Source organism: Drosophila innubila (genome assembly GCF_004354385.1).
Source record: "Drosophila innubila isolate TH190305 chromosome 2R unlocalized genomic scaffold, UK_Dinn_1.0 1_C_2R, whole genome shotgun sequence".
Lineage (NCBI taxonomy): Eukaryota > Metazoa > Arthropoda > Insecta > Diptera > Drosophilidae > Drosophila > Drosophila innubila.
Window position 1 is genome coordinate 13,358,429 of NW_022995374.1, and position 22,434 is coordinate 13,380,862.

General features: G+C 32.2%; 1 protein-coding gene and 1 long non-coding RNA gene across 3 annotated transcripts; one reads left to right on the forward strand and one right to left on the reverse strand.

Moving 5' to 3' along the window:
* Window positions 1–15: 15 nt before the first annotated feature.
* LOC117783205 (dopamine N-acetyltransferase) lies at window positions 16–21,745 on the reverse strand. 2 transcript variants are annotated; one of them, XM_034620476.1, is made up of 4 exons: window positions 21,432–21,745; window positions 2,298–2,468; window positions 827–979; window positions 16–756 (listed from the first exon to the last, which is right to left on the reverse strand). In XM_034620476.1, the coding sequence occupies exons 2-4, from the start codon at window positions 2,412–2,414 to the stop codon at window positions 322–324; spliced, it is 705 nt and encodes a 234-aa protein (XP_034476367.1). In that variant the 5' UTR covers window positions 2,415–2,468; window positions 21,432–21,745; the 3' UTR covers window positions 16–321. The 2 variants fall into 2 exon arrangements, with proteins under 2 accessions (XP_034476367.1, XP_034476366.1); XM_034620475.1 differs by lacking the exon at window positions 21,432–21,745 and adding an exon at window positions 3,718–3,913.
* LOC117783208 lies at window positions 4,704–5,163 on the forward strand. The gene is made up of 2 exons (XR_004617358.1): window positions 4,704–4,907; window positions 4,972–5,163. It is a non-coding gene; the product is annotated as an uncharacterized LOC117783208 (long non-coding RNA).
* Window positions 21,746–22,434: the final 689 nt, after the last annotated feature.

The window sequence follows — 22,434 nt, forward strand, 5'->3', positions numbered from 1 at the left end:
AAGAGAATTAAATTAATTTAAATAACTTGTTCTAATAATATTTTATTGCAATTTTAATAGCATACTTTGAGCACATTTTAAAACACTTAAGGTAACGTTGCGACGTGTGAATTGAATTATATAAATATTTATTAAAGTTGTACTTGTTTTTTTTTTTGTTATCTTGTTTTCTACTAATTGAAAGTACATATCGAATGAAATGAACGCACGATTCTTACGATTCTCGTTCGGAAATGTTTTTGGAACCCGCCACCGAACTACAAACTAAAAAATCACATATTTTATATATATAATATAATTAATATAACTAATTTAATTGAATTACAATAACGCTTTCGGCGTATCCTTGGCGAGTTCCTTGCACAGAATGCGTACACCGACATGCGGTATTGCTGGCTTAAAAACGACCTCATCATCTTTTTTGTAGTCGGCAAATTTCAGGTTGAAGACCTCATGGAAGCCCAGCTTCTCCATGACAACCGCCGAATAGTGGCTGGTGCACATGACATGGTAAACAGATATTTGATTCGCCCGCATATATTCGTAGGCGCGTTCCGTGAGCTTGCCCGCAATGCCCATGCCGCGATAATTGCTGTTAACGGAGATAATCTTTCCATCAAGTATCACATTCTCGTTGGGATATAGATCAAAGATGTTGAACTTTTCCTCTACATGATCCATTAGGCCAAGAATCTTTTTAAATTTGTGATGTTCACATCCATCGGCTGCCTTCTCTGGTGGTGCATCAGTTGCAGCCTGCAAAATTGAAAGAATATCAATAAATTAATGTGCTTAGAGAGCTTTACAAAATGTGCTTTAAATTTACCGGTCGTCGTAAAAGTCCATTGATAAAGACACCAATGATTTCGCCATTTTTATTGATCGCTTTGTATGAGCAATTATCCTTAAGAGACTTCATCGAATAGTTCTCCAGTTCAATGCACTCGCCAAGGTTGAGAAATGTGTTGAGGGGCTCATCCTGCAAAAGTAACAATTCTGCATCATTAACAAACAAGCTTCAAGAAAAAAACCAGTCCTAATATTTGTCAACAAAAACTTTCCCATCTATGCGCCAGGAAACCGGTTTTCATTCAGTTAAGAGAAATGCATCTCATTATAAATATATCTGTCTAATTTTATATATGTTACAAATGATACCGCCAGCATTTTTAGAATGACAGATAGATTAAGAAACTCTGGACAAATTGTTTATGTAATTACGTGACACGATTACAAATCTGTAATCTCGGATCATTAATATTTAAATGATTAATACACGCATGCAATGCAATTTTATTATCTTTCCAATCGACATTGTTCATAATTTAATTTATAGCACGGCGGAACGGAACCGGAGCTACGTATACTATAAAGTCAGTTTAAGGCGTGCTATGCCTGATTTGCATAAACTTGAAAAATAATAGAATATAAAAGAATAGAATTATTGTTAAATGAAGTAAAGTTAACTGGAGTGGAAGTGCATGTTACATGATTTGCTTGGACGGTTCGATATATTGAATTCTCATTTCACGATTTGCATACGAGAACTAGTTAATCAGTCGATGATCTTCAAAGTCACATTCACATTAATATGCACACGACCCGAACTGAACTGATTAAACAGGTTTCGTATTCCAAAGCTTAAAGGTTGGGGGAAAAAGAACTAAATGTGACGTTGCATAGAGGGACTTCCCGCATGACTCAACGCATTGCTGGACAAGGATAAAATTCCGTTCACTATGCTATGAGTGTGTTCCAAAAATGTCAACAAATAGCAAAAATAACTTAACATAACAAGTTATAGTGTTGCAACTGAGTGTGTTCGACTGAAAGATACCCTGTAGGCTTCACATTGCTTGCAGTGACATAAACTATAATTAAATTCAAATCTTTCTATCTTTGTCTTGACTGTAGCTACTACATTTTGAGATACCTTTTATTATTCACAGAATACAGATGTGACATTTTAATAGCTTTTAACAATTGTTTCCTAAATTTACACAAACTTATTATACCCACGTGCTATACGTTTTAAAATGGTATTAATAAAAATGATGATAATGTATGCAGTTTTAAAATGCAAATTTTACTGTAGGTTAATTTTTTGAAGCTGATCTTTCGCCAAAGTTGGCACGTGATTTTTAATTAATATTCATTATGGATATTTTATAAGATTGCTGGCTTTGTTATTCGTGCAAAGTGATCTATACTATCAAAAGAAAAAACTGACTATCTGATTCAAGCATCGACAAGAGGAGAAAATTATAAATAAATTAATTGAAATACAATTAATATACCTTAAAGAAGAATGTCTTAAGCATGTTGAGAACAGCCTCAAAGTCCTCGGCCTTAACCAGTTCAATGGTATAGGCGGCATCCCTCTCCACTGTAGTAGACGATGACGACGACGACATGTTTAGCACCTCCAATTTATGTGTCAAACGGGCGATCGGATACAAATCGTTCAGCTGTGAAAAGTGCAAGTAGACAAAACAAATCGTTAAAGCCCAGACACATGTATGTTTTTGTATATGTATATGTATTAATATATTGTTATACTTATATGTATGTCCATTTGTTATGGTTATTTATTGCTCTTAGATGAAAGGCAAACATTTTAATTTGAAGCACATGTGGACGTCGCGACGTCGCAAATTCCCAACCACTCTCGTACTTGCATTTCCCAGCCTATTTTCCATTTTCCATTTTCTATTGCTAGCGGTAAGAATTATTCGTATATAAATTTGCTTTTCATGTACCTTTTTGACAGGCATCATAAATTATGGTTTAACACATGATTTGCATATTAAAAAAAACTACTTAAAAATTGTTGAAATATTTTCGAAATTGAACGGGCCTCTCAGAGCTGGTAAGCACATTGAAATTGTTATGAAAATGAAACAGGAACTCTAAGATTAACAATAAACAAGTTAATTAAGTAAAGAAATCTTAAATGTATAGTATTATGTAAATCCTAAAAGTAGATAACAAAAAGTAGTCAACAAAAAAGAATAAACCTATAAAAAAAAAAAAAAAAATATTTCGTTTTTAAGCAAAGTATTCAAAAAATACTTATTTAAATTTAAAAGGCAACACAACATAACATAACAGTTGCCAGTTTATCCCAATTTGTTACCTAGTGTGAAGATGGAATCAAAAGATCGCTGCTCTGATATTTCGAATAATTCGCATATTTTGCGAAAAATCGAAATTAATTGCTTATTGAGTGCGTATTTTAAGGCCACGCCTTCCTCAGCCAGATTTATTTACATTGTACGTACAATGTAGTGAGTGTTTACATTATCTTAATCTATTATTGGCGCACACTATATTTATAGAGGAACCACCCCCCTCTCCCTCACCCTCTCTCCCATCCCTCTCACTGCATCCCCAAACAATTTCCAAGTGCACGACTTTGGCAGTGGAAATAGAACCCACGCAAATGGACATTGTTTATTTTTTGATTAGGGGGTTGGGGTTCGGTGCCGGGGTCGATCAACTATATATTATTTTATAGATCGTAGTACAAGCAGTTAGGCAAAAAAATGTTTTGACAGAGTCAAAAATTTACACAATTAAATATTTTTAAATGGATTTGTATTTAAAGTAATTTTTAATAAAATTAGCTAATCCAAAATATATAAATCAAACATGTGAATTTCTATTACGTCTAAGCACTTTTTTGACTAACTGTTTGTATATTCTTGCCACACTTACCGCACATCTGGACTCAAGGATGCGGCAGTTGCTCTGCAGCAGCGGCTGCTCGCGCATATTTTGCACCTCCATATTTATTATAAATTTATTGAAGAACTTTTGGCGAAATGTTCAAAGCGAAAGGAAATTCCCTAACTGTATAAATAATAATAACACACAGAGCGAAAAAAACATAAAAGTTCGTTTTGCTTTTTGGCGCGCGCTTCTCTTTGGTTTTATTTTTATTTATTTTTTTTTTTGCGACGTTTGTTTATTTTCCAGCAGATTTATATTTATTATTGTTGTTGTTGCTTTGTTTATTAACGTTATTTGATTTATTTGTATGTTTCTTTTTGCGCACAAGCACAGTTCAATGGGTAAAAACACTTAACAACTTTGACAGTTATAAATAATGCTAATTTATCATGCAATTTAGCAGGGCTCACACACACAGACAAACACACACGAATTGCAATTTCAAATAGGCTGATTAAGGTCCTTGTGGGAGTTGAATTGGGCTCAACGAGCTTTAGTTTCCCTTGTGCAAACAATGAATGCCAAACATCGCAGCTGTTTGCACTTTATATAGGTATTGGGTAGAGTAACACACAAACAAACCAGCAAACACACACACACACGGGTAGTGAGAGAGAGCGAGTGAGGCGAAATTGCAATCTCACTGTATTGGCTGGATCTGGTTCCGTTATAGCCTGCTGCCGATCGCAACTGAGCACTAGACACGAGCATACGAATGGCCGGACACAACAAAAGCTAAAGCTCTATGGACATCGCAGCAGGCGTCGGCAGCAGCGCCAACAGCGGCGTCAATGCTTCGTTTGATTGAGCATGGCGCGCTCCATACAGTACATGTGTGTGAGAGTGTGTGTGTGAGAGTTCGCTTGTGTGCTGAAGATGAAGGTGGAAGCAGAGACAACAAGAGTAAGATTTGCATTTGCTTTGGTTCCACACGAGTGGATTAGGCAAACAACCGTACGTGTGTGTGTGTGTGTTTGAGTATAAAAAGAAAGCTCGCTCAGAGATCTGCTGCTCATCAGCAGCTGATTGCTGAGAGTGTTGAAGTTGAAGAGAGAGCGTAACTGAGCTCAGCGTCGTGACAAGTTTGTGAATGGGTCTTGCCGGTCAGCTAAAGCTGCTGCGTTCCGGCTGCTTGGAGTTGGCAGTAAGTGGTCGGCTTTTCACCAACTTCCGCAGTGAGTTAACAAGAATTTAATTAAGCAAGGCTTTATTTGATTTATTGAGATTGACGGCCATCAGCAGGACTTTCCTCTCACGTTTGCTGCCTTTGGTCGAATGTGGAACATAACTGAATGATCTGGCAACTTTAACGGGAGTTTTCTTTCGCCTTCAGTTGGCTGTGGAATGTATCTTAGTAATTTGTAACTGCCATTCAAATGATATGTACGCTTATTTTGATATTCAAACGATTAAAGTGACTATAGAAGCGTAGCTAGCGGTTGATAAATGTGACCATGGATGTCAGGCACGCCTGACAGCTGCATTGCTACGTGCTGTTCTGTTGCATTTATGCAAATAGACCCCAATAGTTGTCACCTTTGGCAAGTATATGCCAGTTCCTTTTAGTACTTGCCGCTTCTTAATAGAGGGAGATGAATCTAGATAGTTCTGATTACTATAATAAAAAAAAACACTCTCGCTGACAAATAAAAAAAAAGCGGCAGATAGTGCATTAATATCAATATCAATCGAGATGATAATGAAAATGGAATACGCGACAATGCCCGAGGCACACTCAGAAAACACTCGCAATTCTCGAGAGATGAAGGTGGAGACGGAGTTCAGTTTTGTTGGGTTTGTTTGCATTGACAACGCCCGCACTACACTTGGTGTATCTCTTTTATTATTTTTATTTTTATTTCATATATATTTTTCTTATATCTTCTTGCTTTGTTTTCGTTTTGAGATTTTGTTTACTTTGGCGGGCGTGCGCTCTCGTCAATTGCCAGACAGTCAAACTTCCCTCTGACCCCGCTGCCCCCGCTGTGCCCCCCGCTGCTGTTGGCTCTTCCGAATAGGTTTAAAATATTTATAAATTGTGATTATTAAGTTATTTCAGTTTCGGTTGTTGACTTGATTTTTTTTTCGCATTTGTTGACAAGAATTTAATTATTTTGTTTATGGATTTGTTTGACCGTTAGCGCGCTCATTATTATTATTATTATTTATATTTTATTGTTATGGTTACAAGCACGCGTGATATAAAATAAGTGGAAAGTTTTTCAATTTGTATGCAAATGTTGTTAAACTTATATGTTAGTTTAGTCACAATGGAAAATACGCGTAATACTTGTATAACTCTTGGCTAATTTGCGGTTAATTTGAGAACCAGTTTTCATTCTTAGTCAAGCGCTGAATTGATCCCACAGACAATCGATTCCGCTAAATTCAAGTCAAGCCAAGCCTTCGTCTTCTTTGTCTTAGCAGCCGTGTTTGTTCAAACACAGCTCTTTGATGTGGTCAATTGCAGGTGTTAAACGATTATTTAACATTCATCACATGAGTGTGCTTCTGTCTCCATAATTAAAGTAATGCGATTGCAGCAATTTTATATTTATTATTGTTTTTGGCATGTCATTCATAAAATATTATAAATAATTTTTTTTAGCTGTTCATTGAGCTCAAAAGTGAAATATGAAAGTGACGTACATGGCGTATGCTTAATGTAGAAATTGCGTATACGCGGCTTAAAGTAAGTCGCAGATGAGAAAAAATTCAATAATTCATAAATTATAGTTTTAAAGGTTGCAAATATTTAAAAATGTATCTTAAAGTAAGTCGCAGATGAGAAAAAATTCAATAGTTCATAAATTGTAATTTTAAATTAAACATTTGTTCAAATTGATGCGCACAATTTATATAATCATATTCCGAATTAGTAACTCAATTAACAAACCATGCGAATGCAATTCTAATTTGGTTTTTATGACACCAGAAATTGCATTGTCTTTGGAAATTGGCATGTACATTTTTCATACTCATTTTCATTTCAAATTTCCATTTGATTTGATTTTTGCAACGTCATGTGACTAATGAGGCATGGACTATCCACTTTACAGCTCCAACTAGAACGAGTCGGCAATCATAATGTTTTGATTTGTTTTTGTTTTCGTTTTCGGTTAGCCAAAAACTGACGGGCCGTGTTGACAGGCAATTTAATGCAGTATGTCATTATAAACAGACTAATTGACACTTTACATATGTTCGGTCTATGTGTGGCGCACCAATGTCTCACAATATTCAGTTAAGTTAATTGTTCATAAATTAACTCGCAGCACGTATTTTCATAAAGTTGTTTTTTCCCATTCCTTCTTTTTTTGTACACTATGTCAAAGGGGAGACTTTCACAATTCCACTGCATTTTACAGCTAGAAGAGTAATAAATTAAAAAAAAAAAAATCTATATAAATAATCTGATAATATTAAATATAGATTTAAGTGGGAAACTTTTTGATTTCCACGGATATTTGAGTTGTTGTATGGAAATTTGATTAAAGATATACATTATTTTTATTTATTTATCAAGTTGTTGGGAAATTGGTATGTTCCTCAAGAGAATATATTTATATATGTACGAGTATGTATATTTGTATATTATGCAATGCAAGAGCATACAAACTTCATCTTGTTTCTCTCATTATTTTTTATTTTTTTTTTTATTAGTATTTCGTTTTGTAGCTTGGCTGCATGAATGATAATATTGTGCTACGTTTAGTGATTTTAAATGATCCGTCATCGCGTTGCGAATGCAATTTTGTTTGCATATCGATAATTATAAAGACATTAACGCCGTTTAAGTGCACAATGTGTGCATTTGTTTAAGTATCGCATGCAAATTAAATTGCAGCTAAATGATTAAGATCATTGATCCAAAGGTGTTCGTAATAGGTTCAGAATTATTTTAATGTATTTAAGAAATGAACATAACTTCTATTCATATCTGAAGTGATTTTTTTGTTACTTATTATCTATAAAGCGTTTCCTTTCAAACTTTCAGCAATTAAAGATTATAACTTTAGCTACATATATTCTCAGTTGAAAAAGGGGTGTGCAAGTCAGATACAATGTCTTTTACAATAATTACATGCATAGCGCAATTTAATAGCTTAAACGATTCAAGGTTAAGTTTGGTTTTTTTTAAATTAATCTACTATTAAATGTGGCCCACCTGAACTGCTATACTTGATTAAATGATATATGTATAACTATATATAATTAATATTCTTGTATGCAAATCGATTGTTGTAGTTGCCAAGCAATATTTCGTTTTTATTGCGACAAGCGCGCTTAAAAAATATTAATATTTAAAACTGCAATGCGTTGGAATAAGTATTTATTTGATACAACTGTTGGTTGATTTATGAATTAGAGTAAAGATAAGATACAGTAAACGACAACCGAATACCCTTACAGTTAATGGTGTGAAGTAATTAAATTAATTGAAGCTTGATTAAAGCTGCAATATAAATACTATTAAAGTTCTACTTAATAAAATGTTACTTTAAATCTTATATAACATTATTGTTTTCTGACGTTAAAATGAACTGTTAACATTGCACTGTTACTGTCAGTAATTAAGCAAACTGGTCGGTTAATAATCAGTTGGAAGCGTAAAGAATGATTTCATATTGTTGAGACAAAAATGGTATCGCACGTGTTGAAAGACAGACGAACAATTAGTTACATGTATATATTTGTATATGTACATATAAATTAAATCTTTTTTTTTTAAATATGCAGTAAATCATTATAGAGTTCTAAAGCCAATAATCTGGTGGTAGCCGGGGACTTGACATGTGTCCATAAATTTAAATATATATACGGTTGTGTCTAAATAGACTGCACACTTAAATGGTTACGTCTTAATATTTAAGTTGACTAATTTTTTTTAAGTAATAAAAAGTTAACAGCATTTTAAAATTACATTTTATTACGAAAGTACAGTTTCTTTTCTATGAAAATTTATTTGCGGTGTTCCAGTACAAACAATTAAGTTTTTCAATTTTTGCTAACACTTTTGACATTATTTAATAAATGTATATTTGTTTAATGTAAAGGCAAGTAAAAATGTTCAGCTTCACAGTTCATCCTGAAAAATAATGTGAATAAATCAGGGACCGAAAATAATAATTATGAGTTTAAAAAAGAAATTTAAGCCCAAAAAGCATCCAAAAACGGTGGGATAAAGTACACATAATATATTTTTATACGCCAAATTCGAAAGCATGATAAAGTTTTATTTTCGATATTTATTTTTAAAATCATTTTCAAATATTAAAATTAATTTATATGATAAAAATCAAAAATATTTATTATATTTCAATTTTTATATAAAAATCAAACAATGATTATTATTTTCAATTATTATTTTATAAATATTATTTTATAAATATATTTCAATTTTATATTAAAAATTGAATTCAAATATCTATTGAACCGAGGCACTATGGTCCGGATGAAGATTTTTTAGGAATAAATTAATAACTCGAGAACGAATAAAGTTTTTTTGGTCTAGTCTTTTGCATTGGGCCTATGATATAAATACGCAAATGGCCTAGAAAAGTGGGCGTGGTGCCGCCTTTATTTTCGATTCTGCAATATTTAAATTTTTTGTTTTTCAAGCTATCAGGACCAAACTTACAGGTTAGGCGTGTTACTATGCCCGTAACGTGTTGGCAAAATTTCATCCAAATCGGACAACTATATCATATAGAAATAATAGAAATTATCAGTCGAAAAGTCATTTTTTTTATAAAAATGCCATTTTTTTCCAAAATATCTGACCAAACTGATCGTATATAAGTGATATTATGCTCCTCACATTCGGGCTAACATATATCAAGATCGGAATACTATCATTTATAATGTCATATTGTTCAAATTATTAAAATCGGTCGTGAACTGACTTTTTGTATGAAAAAAGAAATTTTTATTTTATGTCGATTGTAAAAATTTAACATTTATTCAATACGTAAACACAAGTTTTTGTAATATTCGCCAATGCGCACAAAAAATAAGCCAAAAAATCATAATTTTGGTCATTTTGTCTCATGTGTTCTCGCCACACTTTAAGCGAATACGCATTTTATAACGTGAGGTTAGCTGAAGTAAAGTAAAATTGTGAAAAATGCGCAAAAATGCGCAACTTGAGCTTAACAGTACAATTTTAGAATTGATCAATCTTCAAAATGCATATAGTCACATTGCTGACAAGTGCTGACAAAATTAGTTATATCTTATTAAAGATAAAATTTTATTGAAAAAATTTTTTTTCGAGGCAAGTTTTTAAATTACAGATGGCAACATATAGCAATTTGATTTTAAGCAACACAGATATATAAACACAAAATACAAACAACATTGCATATAATCCATGATAAATTTTGTTAATAAAGCTTTTAAATACGTGTTGTAAGACAATTCAAATTAACCTTAAAAATGAGAATATCCGTTTCATGTGCTCTATGTTCAAATCAACTCTGTTTAACAGCTGATTGCTGAACAGTGTTGAGAAATGTTAAAATTTTAGTTATGCAACATTTGAGCTTGATGTGTTTTGAATACATCGCCATCAAAATATCGGTACTTTGAACATGTTTATAAAATGACTTTATTCCTAAAAAATCTTCATCCGGACCATAGTGCGAGGTAGCATGATCTAACTACTAGATATTTGAATTCAATAGTAATTCAATCAAACAATAATTAATATTTTCAATTATTATTTTATAAATCAAAAATAAGAAAAGTTATTCAATTGATGATTGATTGATAAATATTTCTTATTTCAATACATTTAGAAATACTTTTATTCTATTATTTAAATGAAATCTTACATTTAAACATACAAATGTGTATTTTAAGCAAAGAAGTAATAAAATACTGTGAACAGGTCTCAGAAAATATAGTTCACTATAACCAGACATGACTGTACAACTATAGAAAATGGATGTATGTATATGTATATGATTGAAAGTCACTGGCTTTTCCGACAGGTGTGTACCTGTATGTGTGTGTGTGTGTATGTGAGTGTATGCTTGACAAAGCGGAATTGATTTGACCCCACAGAAACAAGGGTGGTGGTGGTAAGGGGGGAGGGGGGAGCGGGGTAGGTAAATGGCCCACGCGCGGCTGAAGCTGAAGCTGACGCTGAAGCTGGAGCTGGACCTGACCAACGTTGTCGTTGACTTTGTTGCCGTCGTTGTCGCCGTCGCTGTCGTGTGGCTTTAAAATGTTGAGCGTGACTTGAAATTGAAAGCCAATGTCGTCTGTGCAACATTTTTATTGTTTTATTTACTTTATTTAAATTTCGTTTTTTTTTTTTACTTAATTTTTCATTTTTTTTTTTTGTAAAGTTTTCAATCAAGTTGCAAGTTGCAAGTGGCAAGTTGGCCGCCTTATCACACTTTGCCCACGGTCAGCTTGTGGGTGCTACAACTAAATGGTGGCTATAATTAACAGCGGGACCAAAAGTCCGGCACGATATTCAGTTGGCAACAAACTTCAAACCGTTGATTTAGTTGTCTTTTAGTTTCTCATACTTTATTTTATTTGCATTTGATTTTGTGCTCAAGTCGAAAACGCAAATGAACTCGAAATCGAAAATTAATGTTACATTCTAAAGACATTAAAATGCTTTTATCTTACATCGCAGCAAGTACAATGCACGTTTTTCCACAATTGCTTCAGGTAAACGATATCATTAACTTAACCTGCCCCATTACCAAACCATTATGGAGACCATTACCGAATCAATTGGATTTAAAAAGATACCCCATTAAAATCTAGAATTAGATTTCACCAACATACTTATGCCGAAAGCGACAACAACTGACACTGAAAGCAATAAAAATTTATTAGCTGCCTGTTTATTAAATTGCACCCCGAGTTTCCATTCACACAGACCGTAATATTATCCAATGTACTATCGTATATAAGCGAGTCTTTCTGTAATAATCGTGTACAATGTGGAACGTAGAACGGATCTGCATTTCCATAAACAAAACAATTTGGTGAACGTGATCAGAAAGTGTGTCATCTCTCAATAAGCATGATTATATCATACGAGTATTTTATATGCTGCAATTCGATACGGGAAGTGTTTTTTAAATGTAGTCTGGATTCTGTTGCAGTATATATATATTTTGTTTATTGAATATTTTTAAACCATTTGTTATTTATTTGAGCTTTTTAATTTATTTTATATTTTATATTTCCTAATATTTTATCTACTATTTTTATCGTCATTCCGAATTAATGTATATTTTTAAAATTGATCAATTCAATTCAGTTATAATTTATTATCTTTTAGTTTTTTCATTATATATGTTTTTATATCACTACTATATCATTAGTTCATCGAAGTCCAATTTAAACTAATCTTTAGGTTTTGCAGATTTAAAAAGTTACTCAAATTTATTCTCCAGATTTATTCTCCATATTTAGATATATTCGTAGTTTTCTTAACACGATAATAGCACAGTTTAAAGTCTCACTGAACCAAATTGCCTAAGAACTTTAAAATTGGTTCAGTATGAAGCGGTTTTTATCTAAACTGTAGAAACTACAATTTTTCTATTAAACTTACTTAACTTTTTAAATTAGAAATAACTCACATCTATTCATATCTTTAATCTTTATCTCTTCACACATGTGCCCATGACATTGATTAAATTTGAGTAACTTTTGCTTAAATTGGTGAAATCCAATTTACAAACTTGATTAATATTATTACCCGTAATGCTTAAATTGCGAATATGCTCATGTCCGTCTCTCTCCCTCTATCTATCCTCGGTTTGCCTCTATCTTCCCTTTCTACAGGAAATGATATATTCATTGTCGCATTTGCATTTAGTGGCAACAGAAGGGAAAGGATAAAGAAGTAGAGGAGGAGAAAGGAGGAGTATGAGAAGGCATAACGAGGACTGTCAGCTTAAAATGCAAATGAAAAGATGCAACAACAACAGTGAAAATCTGCATGCCATGGTAACTGGCAAATGGAAATGAAAGTGGAAAGTAAAAAGTAAAAGCTTAAAGCTCAATTAAAATGAAATGCTGCAAAATGCAAGATAATTCTTTACATATGCAACATGGCACTGAAATCTGTTGGCGTTGTCGTTGTTGCTTTAGTTGTTATACTCCTTGTTGTTTTTGTTGTTTTTATTATACCCTTTTCTTGTCGAATAAGGGTATATTGAATTCATTAGAATTCTAAACTTTATCAAAAATCAACCGAAGGTCATCTAGAAAATTTCATTTTGTTAAACTATCCATCAACTATCTATCAACTACCCCTTGCAATTCTTTCAAAATCTTCGATCACTCATAACTTTATCAAAACTGAACCGATTTTCAAGCGGAATATCATTTTGTTCATGATTTGGCCCCCAAATTGATTTTGCATTCAAATTTTTTACACTTAAAAAATTTCATATTTTTCGACTACAAGCCAAATATTATCAAATTTTCCTTACCAACCCCTTGACATTTTTTCAAAATCTTCAATCTCTCATAACTTTATCAAAATTCAACCGATTTTCAAGCGGAATATCATTTTGTTCATGATTTGGCCCCCAAATTGATTCTGCATTCAAATATGATACACTTAAAAAATTTCATATTTTTCGACTACAAGCCAAATATTATCAAATTTTCCTTACCAACCCCTTGACATTTTTTGCAGAACTTTGAACTCTCATAACTTTATTAAAACTCAACCGATTTTCAAGCGGAATATCATTTTGTTCATGATTTGGCCCCCAAATTAATTCTGCATTCAAATATGATACACTTAAAAAATTTCATATTTTTCGACTACAAGCCAAACATTATCAAATTTTCCTTACCAACACCTTGACATTTTTTCAAAATCTTCAATCACTCATAACTTTATCAAAATTCAACCGATTTTCAAGCGGAATATCATTTTGTTCATGATTTGGCCCCCAAATTAATTCTGCATTCAAATATGATACACTTAAAAAATTTCATATTTTTCGACTACAAGCCAAATATTATCAAATTTTCCTTACCAACCCCTTGACATTCTTTCAAAATCTTCAATCACTCATAACTTTATCAAAATTCAACCGATTTTCAAGCGGAATATCATTTTGTTCATAATTTGGCCCCCAAATTAATTCTGCATTCAAATATTATACACTTAAAAAATTTCATATTTTTCGACTACAAGCCAAATATTATCAAATTTTCCTTACCAACCCCTTGACATTTTTTTAAGAACTTTGAACTCTCATAACTTTATCAAAACTCAACCGATTTTCAAGCGGAATATCATTTTGTTCATAATTTGGCCCCCAAATTAATTCTGCATTCAAATATTATACACTTAAAAAATTTCATATTTTTCGACTACAAGCCAAATATTATCAAATTTTCCTTACCAACCCCTTGACATTTTTTCAAAATCTTCAATCTCTCATAACTTTATCAAAATTCAACCGATTTTCAAGCGGAATATCATTTTGTTCATGATTTGGCCCCCAAATTGATTCTGCATTCAAATATTATACACTTAAAAAATTTCATATTTTTCGACTACAAGCCAAGTATTATCAAATTTTCCTTACCAACCCCTTGACATTTTTTTAAGAATTTTGAACTCTCATAACTTTATCAAAATTCAACCGATTTTCAAGCGGAATATCATTTTGTTCATAATTTGGCCCCCAAATTAATTCTGCATTCAAATATTATACACTTAAAAAATTTCAAATTTTTTGACTACAAGCCAAATATTATCAAATTTTCCTTACCAACCCCTTGACATTTTTTTAAGAACTTTGAACTCTCATAACTTTATCAAAACTCAACCGATTTTCAAGCGGAATATCATTTTGTTCATAATTTTCCCCAAATTAATTCTGCATTCAAATATGATACACTTAAAAATTTCATATTTTTCGAATACAAGCCAAATATTATCAAATTTTCCTTACCAACCCTTGACATTTTTCAAAATCTTCAATCACTCATAACTTTATCAAAATTCAACCGATTTTCAAGCGGAATATCATTTTGTTCATGATTTGGCCCCCAAATTGATTCTGCATTCAAATATTATACACTTAAAAAATTTCATATTTTTCGACTACAAGCCAAATATTATCAAATTTTCCTTACCAACCCCTTGACATTTTTTCAAAATCTTCAATCACTCATAACTTTATCAAAATTCAACCGATTTTCAAGCGGAATATCATTTTGTTCATGATTTGGCCCCCAAATTGATTCTGCATTCAAATATTATACACTTAAAAAATTTTATATTTTTCGACTACAAGTCAAATATTATCAAATTTTCCTTACCAACCCCTTAACATTTTTTAAAATCTTTGATCTCTCATAACTTTATTAAAATTCAACCGATTTTCAAGCGGAATATCATTTTGTTCATGATTTGGGCTCCAAATTAATTCTGCATTCGAATATTATACACTTAAAAATTTCATTTTTTTGGACTACAAGCCAAATATTATCAAATTTTCCTTACCAACCCCTTGACATTTTTTTAAGAACTTTGAACTCTCATAACTTTATCAAAACTCAACCGATTTTCAAGCGGAATATCATTTTGTTCATGATTTGGCCCCCAAATTGATTCTGCATTCAAATATTATACACTTAAAAAATTTCATATTTTTCGACCACAAGTCAAATATTATCAAATTTTCCTTACCAACCCCTTGACATTTTTTCAAAATCTTCAATCACTCATAACTTTATCAAAATTCAACCGATTTTCAAGCGGAATATCATTTTGTTCATGATTTGGCCCCCAAATTGATTCTGCATTCAAATATGATACACTTAAAAAATTTCATATTTTTCGAATACAAGCCAAATATTATCAAATTTTCCTTACCAACCCCTTGACATTTTTTCACAATCTTCAATCACTCATAACTTTATCAAAATTCAACCGATTTTCAAGCGGAATATCATTTTGTTCATGATTTGGCCCCCAAATTGATTCTGCATTCAAATATTATACACTTAAAAAATTTCATATTTTTCGACTACAAGCCAAATATTATCAAATTTTCCTTACCAACCCTTGACATTTTTTTGCAGAACTTTGAACTCTCATAACTTTATCAAAACTCAACCGATTTTTTAAGCGGAATATCATTTTGTTCATGATTTGGCCCCAAATTGATTCTGCATTCAAATATGATACACTTAAAAATTTTATATTTTTCGACTACAAGCCAAATATTATCAAATTTTCCTTACCAACCCCTTGACATATTTTCAAAATATTCAATCACTCATAACTTTATCAAAATTCAACCGACTTTCAAGCGGAATATCATTTTGTTCATGATTTGGCCCATAAATTGATTCTGCATTCAAATATTATACACTTAAAAAATTTCATATTTTTCGACTACAAGCCAAATATTATCAAATTTTCCTTACCAACCCCTTGACATTTTTTGCAGAACTTTGAACTCTCATAACTTTATCAAAACTCAACCGATTTTTAAGCGGAATATCATTTTGTTCATGATTTGGCCCCCAAATTGATTCTGCATTCAAATATGATACACTTAAAAAATTTTATATTTTTCGACTACAAGCCAAATATTATCAAATTTTCCTTACCAACCCCTTGACATATTTTCAAAATCTTCAATCACTCATAACTTTATCAAAATTCAACCGATTTTCAAGCGGAATATCATTTTGTTCATGATTTGGCCCATAAATTGATTCTGCATTCAAATATTATTCACTTAAAAAATTTCATATTTTTCGACTACAAGCCAAATATTATCAAATTTTCCTTACCAACCCCTTGACATTTTTTCAAAATCTTCAATCACTCATAACTTTATCAAAACTCAACCGATTTTCAAGCGGAATATCATTTTGTTCATGATTTGGCACCCAAATTAATTCTGCATTCAAATATTATACACTTAAAAAATTTCATATTTTTCGACTACAAGTCAAATATTATCAAATTTTCCTTACCAACCCCTTGACATTTTTTCAAAATCTTCAATCACTCATAACTTTATCAAAACTCAACCGATTTTCAAGCGGAACATCATTTTGGTCATGATTTGGCCCCCAAATTAATTCTGCATTCAAATATTATACACTTAAAAAATTTCATATTTTTCGACTACAAGCCAAATATTATCAAATTTTCCTTACCAACCCCTTGACATTTTTTCAAAGTCTTCAATCACTCATAACTTTATCAAAATTCAACCGATTTTCAAGCGGAATATCATTTCAATCATGATTTGGTATCCAAATTGATTTTGCATTTAATCTGTGTTAATACAGAAAATTGAATTTTTTTATTAAATATTTATATCGAGTAAAGGATATATAAAAGTCGGAGAACCGACTCAAGCGTTTTAGCATGTTGTTGTTTTTATACAGACTACAGCTAATCTGGCAGCATATTGCCACGAGTCCAGACCCCCTGACAGTTCCCCGGGGGCGACTCTTAAGCCTCGCACGGATGCTGTTGCTGCAACAACCGCTGACAACGAGAACAATACGCATACGCCGCGTGCGCCAAGCTTTCTTCCCGTTCCTCTGGGCATGGCTAAAAGCAAACAGACAGCAGCTAAATTGTTGGCAGGAAGCCAGCCAGGCAACATGCTGATGAGGTTTATAATGATGACAATGACAACGATGATGATGCTAACGATGATGATGATTCTCTGTTTGCCGCTTCGTTGAATTGCAGTAGCAACAAGCTGCCTCTGGGCACGGTTTCTGGCTTATGGCTTACGTTGCCTGCTTCTGTTGCCATTTCTGTAGCTGGCTAACACAATGTTGGCGCCATTTTGCTGTTTGCTTTTCCTCTTGTAATAAAATGAGATCCGGCATGCTGTTTCCTTTGACGCTGAATACAATAATGATGATGACGATGATGATAATATTGTTTTTGACGGTGTGCTAATGATAATGGCATCTATAGAGACTCAGTCAACTCTCCCCCCCACAAACAGTATGCAAAGTATATTTTTGCATTTAAATACTTGAAAATTCAATGAGTCAGCTTCTCACTGGGGAGATGACTCCCCCCTTTTGGGGCAGAGGAAAAAAGAGGAAAGAGCTTCTGTTGACAGCACTTGGCAGGCAACAAGAGCGAGCTGTCTTTTGTTGACAGATTGATTTTGATGTGTTTTTATTGTCATTGTGATGTTGCCATCTTAAGCCAAAGGAGCAGCACAAGTTGCTCCTGTGAATACCCTGGCTTTGTGCTCACTTTAAGAGGGCATTCAAGTGCCACTGAATTGGCAAACATTTTAACTTAATTGGTTTTCAGCCAAATGCGCTCAGCAATCGGATTACCAACAGAGTCCTCATTAATTGTTCTCAACCAGGCCTAAATCGTTGCTCGTTACGAAAACAAACAAAATACCGGCAATAAATTCACAAAGGCATTTACAGAACCCAAAAGAAAATAGAAAAACAGAACCAAGCCACTCAATATACATAAGTGTAGTCTCATTTATTTAATTGCATGAAAAATGATTTTACATTGCAGATGCTAAACATTTTCCCGACTTCTGCTTTTACTTTTAGATTAACAGCTTTAAAAGATAAAATATAATATCCATTTGCAAAGTGATTTAACCCTCTACCGCATATAGTGCCATATATGGCTTTTCATTTTTAACGTAATTTACTTTAGCTAAAATAGTACTTCAGCAAAGTTAATTACTATCGGCCATTTTATTTGCACTATTTTCTGTTGGAAAAAATGTATAAAAATAATTCTAATGTTGCTTTATTTCGTGTTTTTATGAACTTAGTTAAGGCGTCTCTCGTGAACGAACGTGAATTTTGATAAACTAGATGAACAATGAATTTTCGAATGAAATTTTCACCACAAAAAACAATTTTTTTTGTAGAAGAATAATTTTTTTCCAATAGAAAATAAAGTTTTCTTTTATAGAAACGTATAATTTCACTATGGGTAAGCCTCATATGAATTATTTATTGGAAAAACTGCCGAAGCCAATTTTCTTTTTTCTCCGAAATTATTTACCCAAAAAAAAAAATTTCTTCAAATATATCTTAATTTTATCCAAATAAACGCATATCTGCATAGAAAAAATGTTTTTCTTTAATGGTTTTGTGCTCATGCAGTAGAGGGTTAATGTTATACTCTGTTAATAAATAGTTAAACAATTTTATTTAGCTTTAAATATTTTTAAGGTTCTGTCATTTAATGATTTTCAAAACTAAAAATATAGATAACATCTAAGAGATTTAAAATAAATAGTTTTCTTGTAGCGACCTTTTGAATTTTATTAAATAGATAAGTTATCAGATCATTTTTTTATTATTTGATAAAATATTATAGTTTTTGAGCTTTAAATGATTGTTTAAATTACTTAAAATAAAATATTATAATATTCTTTAAGTTGAACAAAATTAATATATTTTTTGAAAAATCGAATGATCAAATCATTAAATATTATTAATCAATTATTATAACTTTATAGAAATGAAATACATTTCTTGTATTAAATATTTATTTTATTTATAAAAAATTATAAGGAAAGCTCAAATAATTTCATTCACTTTCCCACAATTGGGGCTAATTATGGCTTAGTTCCTAAATATGCCCCGACCGACTTCAGCTAGCAATTGTGATGACTGCAATTTATTTGAGGCCCACACGCACGCACACTCTCACACACACACACCTTCAGAACAGTTGCCCTCTTGGTCAGTCATTTTGTTTGAATCCAATTAAATTGCTTCGGGGAAAGGGGCACAAAAAGAAGAAGGAGATGGAAGGAAAGGCAATGGACAAAAACAGGATTCGAATTAAGCTCAGGCATCAGGCATTGCTGAGGCCAAACCGTATTGGAGCGTGTAAAACACAACAAACTCGTAACATCAAATCCAATCAAATCGATACAGAAATAAGTATAAAAAAAATACAACGAGAGGAAAGCGAAAAAAAAGTGATGGGTAATAGGGGGCGTATACGTAACGTAACGTAACGTTAACTCAAGTCAAGTCTGCCTAACTGAACTTGGACTTGGCATCTGGAATTTCTTCTTTATGTGCTTGTGCTGGCTTTTCAAATCAATTGAAATAAATGCCATGCGTGTTTTGGCCATGGGTGTGAGCAAGGAGGGAAAGGGAAGAACGGAGAGAGGGGGGGGCTATGTGTGTGTGTGTGCTTTGTAAGTTTTTGCAGACTGTGATTTTCATTGCTTTAACCGCGTACGTGAGGATTTTCCATTGTGTGGTTTGAGCATTTGTTGGTTTTGTTGCAACATTTTGTAATCACACATTTTATGGACAGGATACCGAGTCCTTTCTAATATCCTATGGGATCGCATGTTTCCCTAGCCTGTTCTATAATTTGAGCAATTGTCACGTCAAATTGAAATTAAATTCTGTCAAAGTGTTTATCAACTGTTTTTTATATGTGAACTTTGAGTTATCATCCGATGGGTCTTTCCACTCCCACTGATAACACTCTAGAAAGCCGCACAAACATCTTATAATAATTCCTAATCGAAAGAAATACACAGATAGTGCTATATATAATTGGTAATTTATACAATTTAATTTTTATAGTTAAATTGTTTTTTTTTTTTAATTTTTTGTTTTAGCTTAAGTTCAAATAGATGAAAAAGCAAGGTTCTTATTTTAAAATGAAATGAATTATTATCTCTCGGTTCTTTATCAATCCTACTGAAAAGACTCCACAACTAGTCCATTAACTATTAAAAAACATAAGATAGACGCAAACATCTAATAATAAAACTTCTTTATCAAAAGATCACATAGATAGTAGAGTACTCTATTTTATTACTTTTTATCTTTTGTTTAATTTGGAATAAATTCAAACAAGTTTTGAATTCAAATCCGAGGTTATTATTTATACTTAAAATAGATTAACATTTTTCGTTTCTTTCCCGTCCTGCTGATAACACTCTACAATTTCGTCTCAAAATGCTCTTGGAAACCATCCAAAAATAATAATTCTTTATTAAATGAACACATGTGGCTTTCCTTATCGAAAAACAGCTACATAGATAGTGGAGTACAGAATCAACATTTTCAAAAAGTTTTTTATTCTGTTTATTCAAATTAAAATGCATTAAAAAAAAACTTTTAATTTCGATTCAAATCTCTTTTTTTTTTAAATTAAAATTTTAAAATGTTTTAAGATTTGTTTCAAATAAGTATTCTTCCGCATTCTGGTTGTATTTCATGTTTTCCAAATTTTTAAATGTACTTTATTTGTTTTATTTTTAATTTGTTGTATACACATATATTAAGAGACGTTGTTGTATTTATAGGGTCAGACAATTTTTTATAATTTGATTTGGTCGCTTGCCAAAAAGTTCCTTCATGTTGCCATTGTGTGTTGTGTATATATTTATATTTTAGCCACATTTAATCAAGTAGTGGTCATTTTTGAAACACACTAGACTCAAAATATATATATTTATGTACGTGTGTATACGTATATGCAACTGTATATATTTGTTTTGTTTTTTGTGTCTTGTGTTTTTATAGAACTTGGCGGCAAACCTAAGAAACTCTTTAACAAACTGTCAAAGGGGGGCAAAAAAAGAACCGTCAAGAAATAGAAATACAAATCTGAACTTTACCCTTATGAGCTAAATACATAAATTAAAAATTTAAATAGGCCAAACAAAAAAGGAACTTACTTGGCTAATAAATGTTTATTAATGGTCGTCTCCTTCCGATGAAATTGTTCTTGTTCTAGTTGTTCGTATTTCGTATTCTTTCCGTATTCTTGGCTATTCTTTGAATAGTCCGCCCTGCTTTATTGTTATAGTTCTTATTTTAGCGGTTGACCGTTAGCACGTATTAACCACGAGGGCAACGCATTTGATACTGAAACCGAATTGTTGTAAACAAACCAATTCAACCCCTCGCGTTGGTGAAAATGACGCTTTTCCACTCAATTGCCGTTATTTGGGCATTTGAAACACACTCAAAACGGCGATACGGCAATACGGGCACAAACACGGACAACCCCAAAATGTACAATGGAGACATCAGATGGAGGGGCCCATAGAAAGCGCTCCGGCTCAGCAGAGAGCATAGAACACTTGACAAGCTGTGCGAGCTTTTCACTTCCACTCAAAATGGAGCACGACCGATAACAGTTGAGGCCAGTTGATAACACAACCTTCTCGTTACCCAAGTAATATGAGTGCATTTCTCTCCAACAGTTGTTCTTATGTAAATATAGACCAAATGCGATAAGAATTTATGAGCAAACATGAGTAATGTTTATTTTTTATCATTTAACCAGCAGTTGAACAATTTAAGAATTCCATCGAGAAATTATTTAGTCAGCATAAAAATAAACAATTTTAAAGCTGCTGTGTTGTCAAAAAAAAAAAAGAAAATAATTACTTTACTTAATGAAAACACCGCAAAGTACAATGAACTGCTGTTATTTCATATTCATTGTAATTTGTGATGATTGTTAATCACTTTATATCAATAAAATCTGATAAGCTGATTCAGAATGAAAACCAAAACAAATACAGATATCGTAACAATTTGACGCAGTATAAATTTTCTTTACTCACATAGCGGGCTTTTTTTTATAAATACAATTTGTAAAATATTTCAATTTGTTACGTGTTTGGCGCCAAACTCTTACAGTGTACCCTACTGTGCTGCTAAAGTGCTATG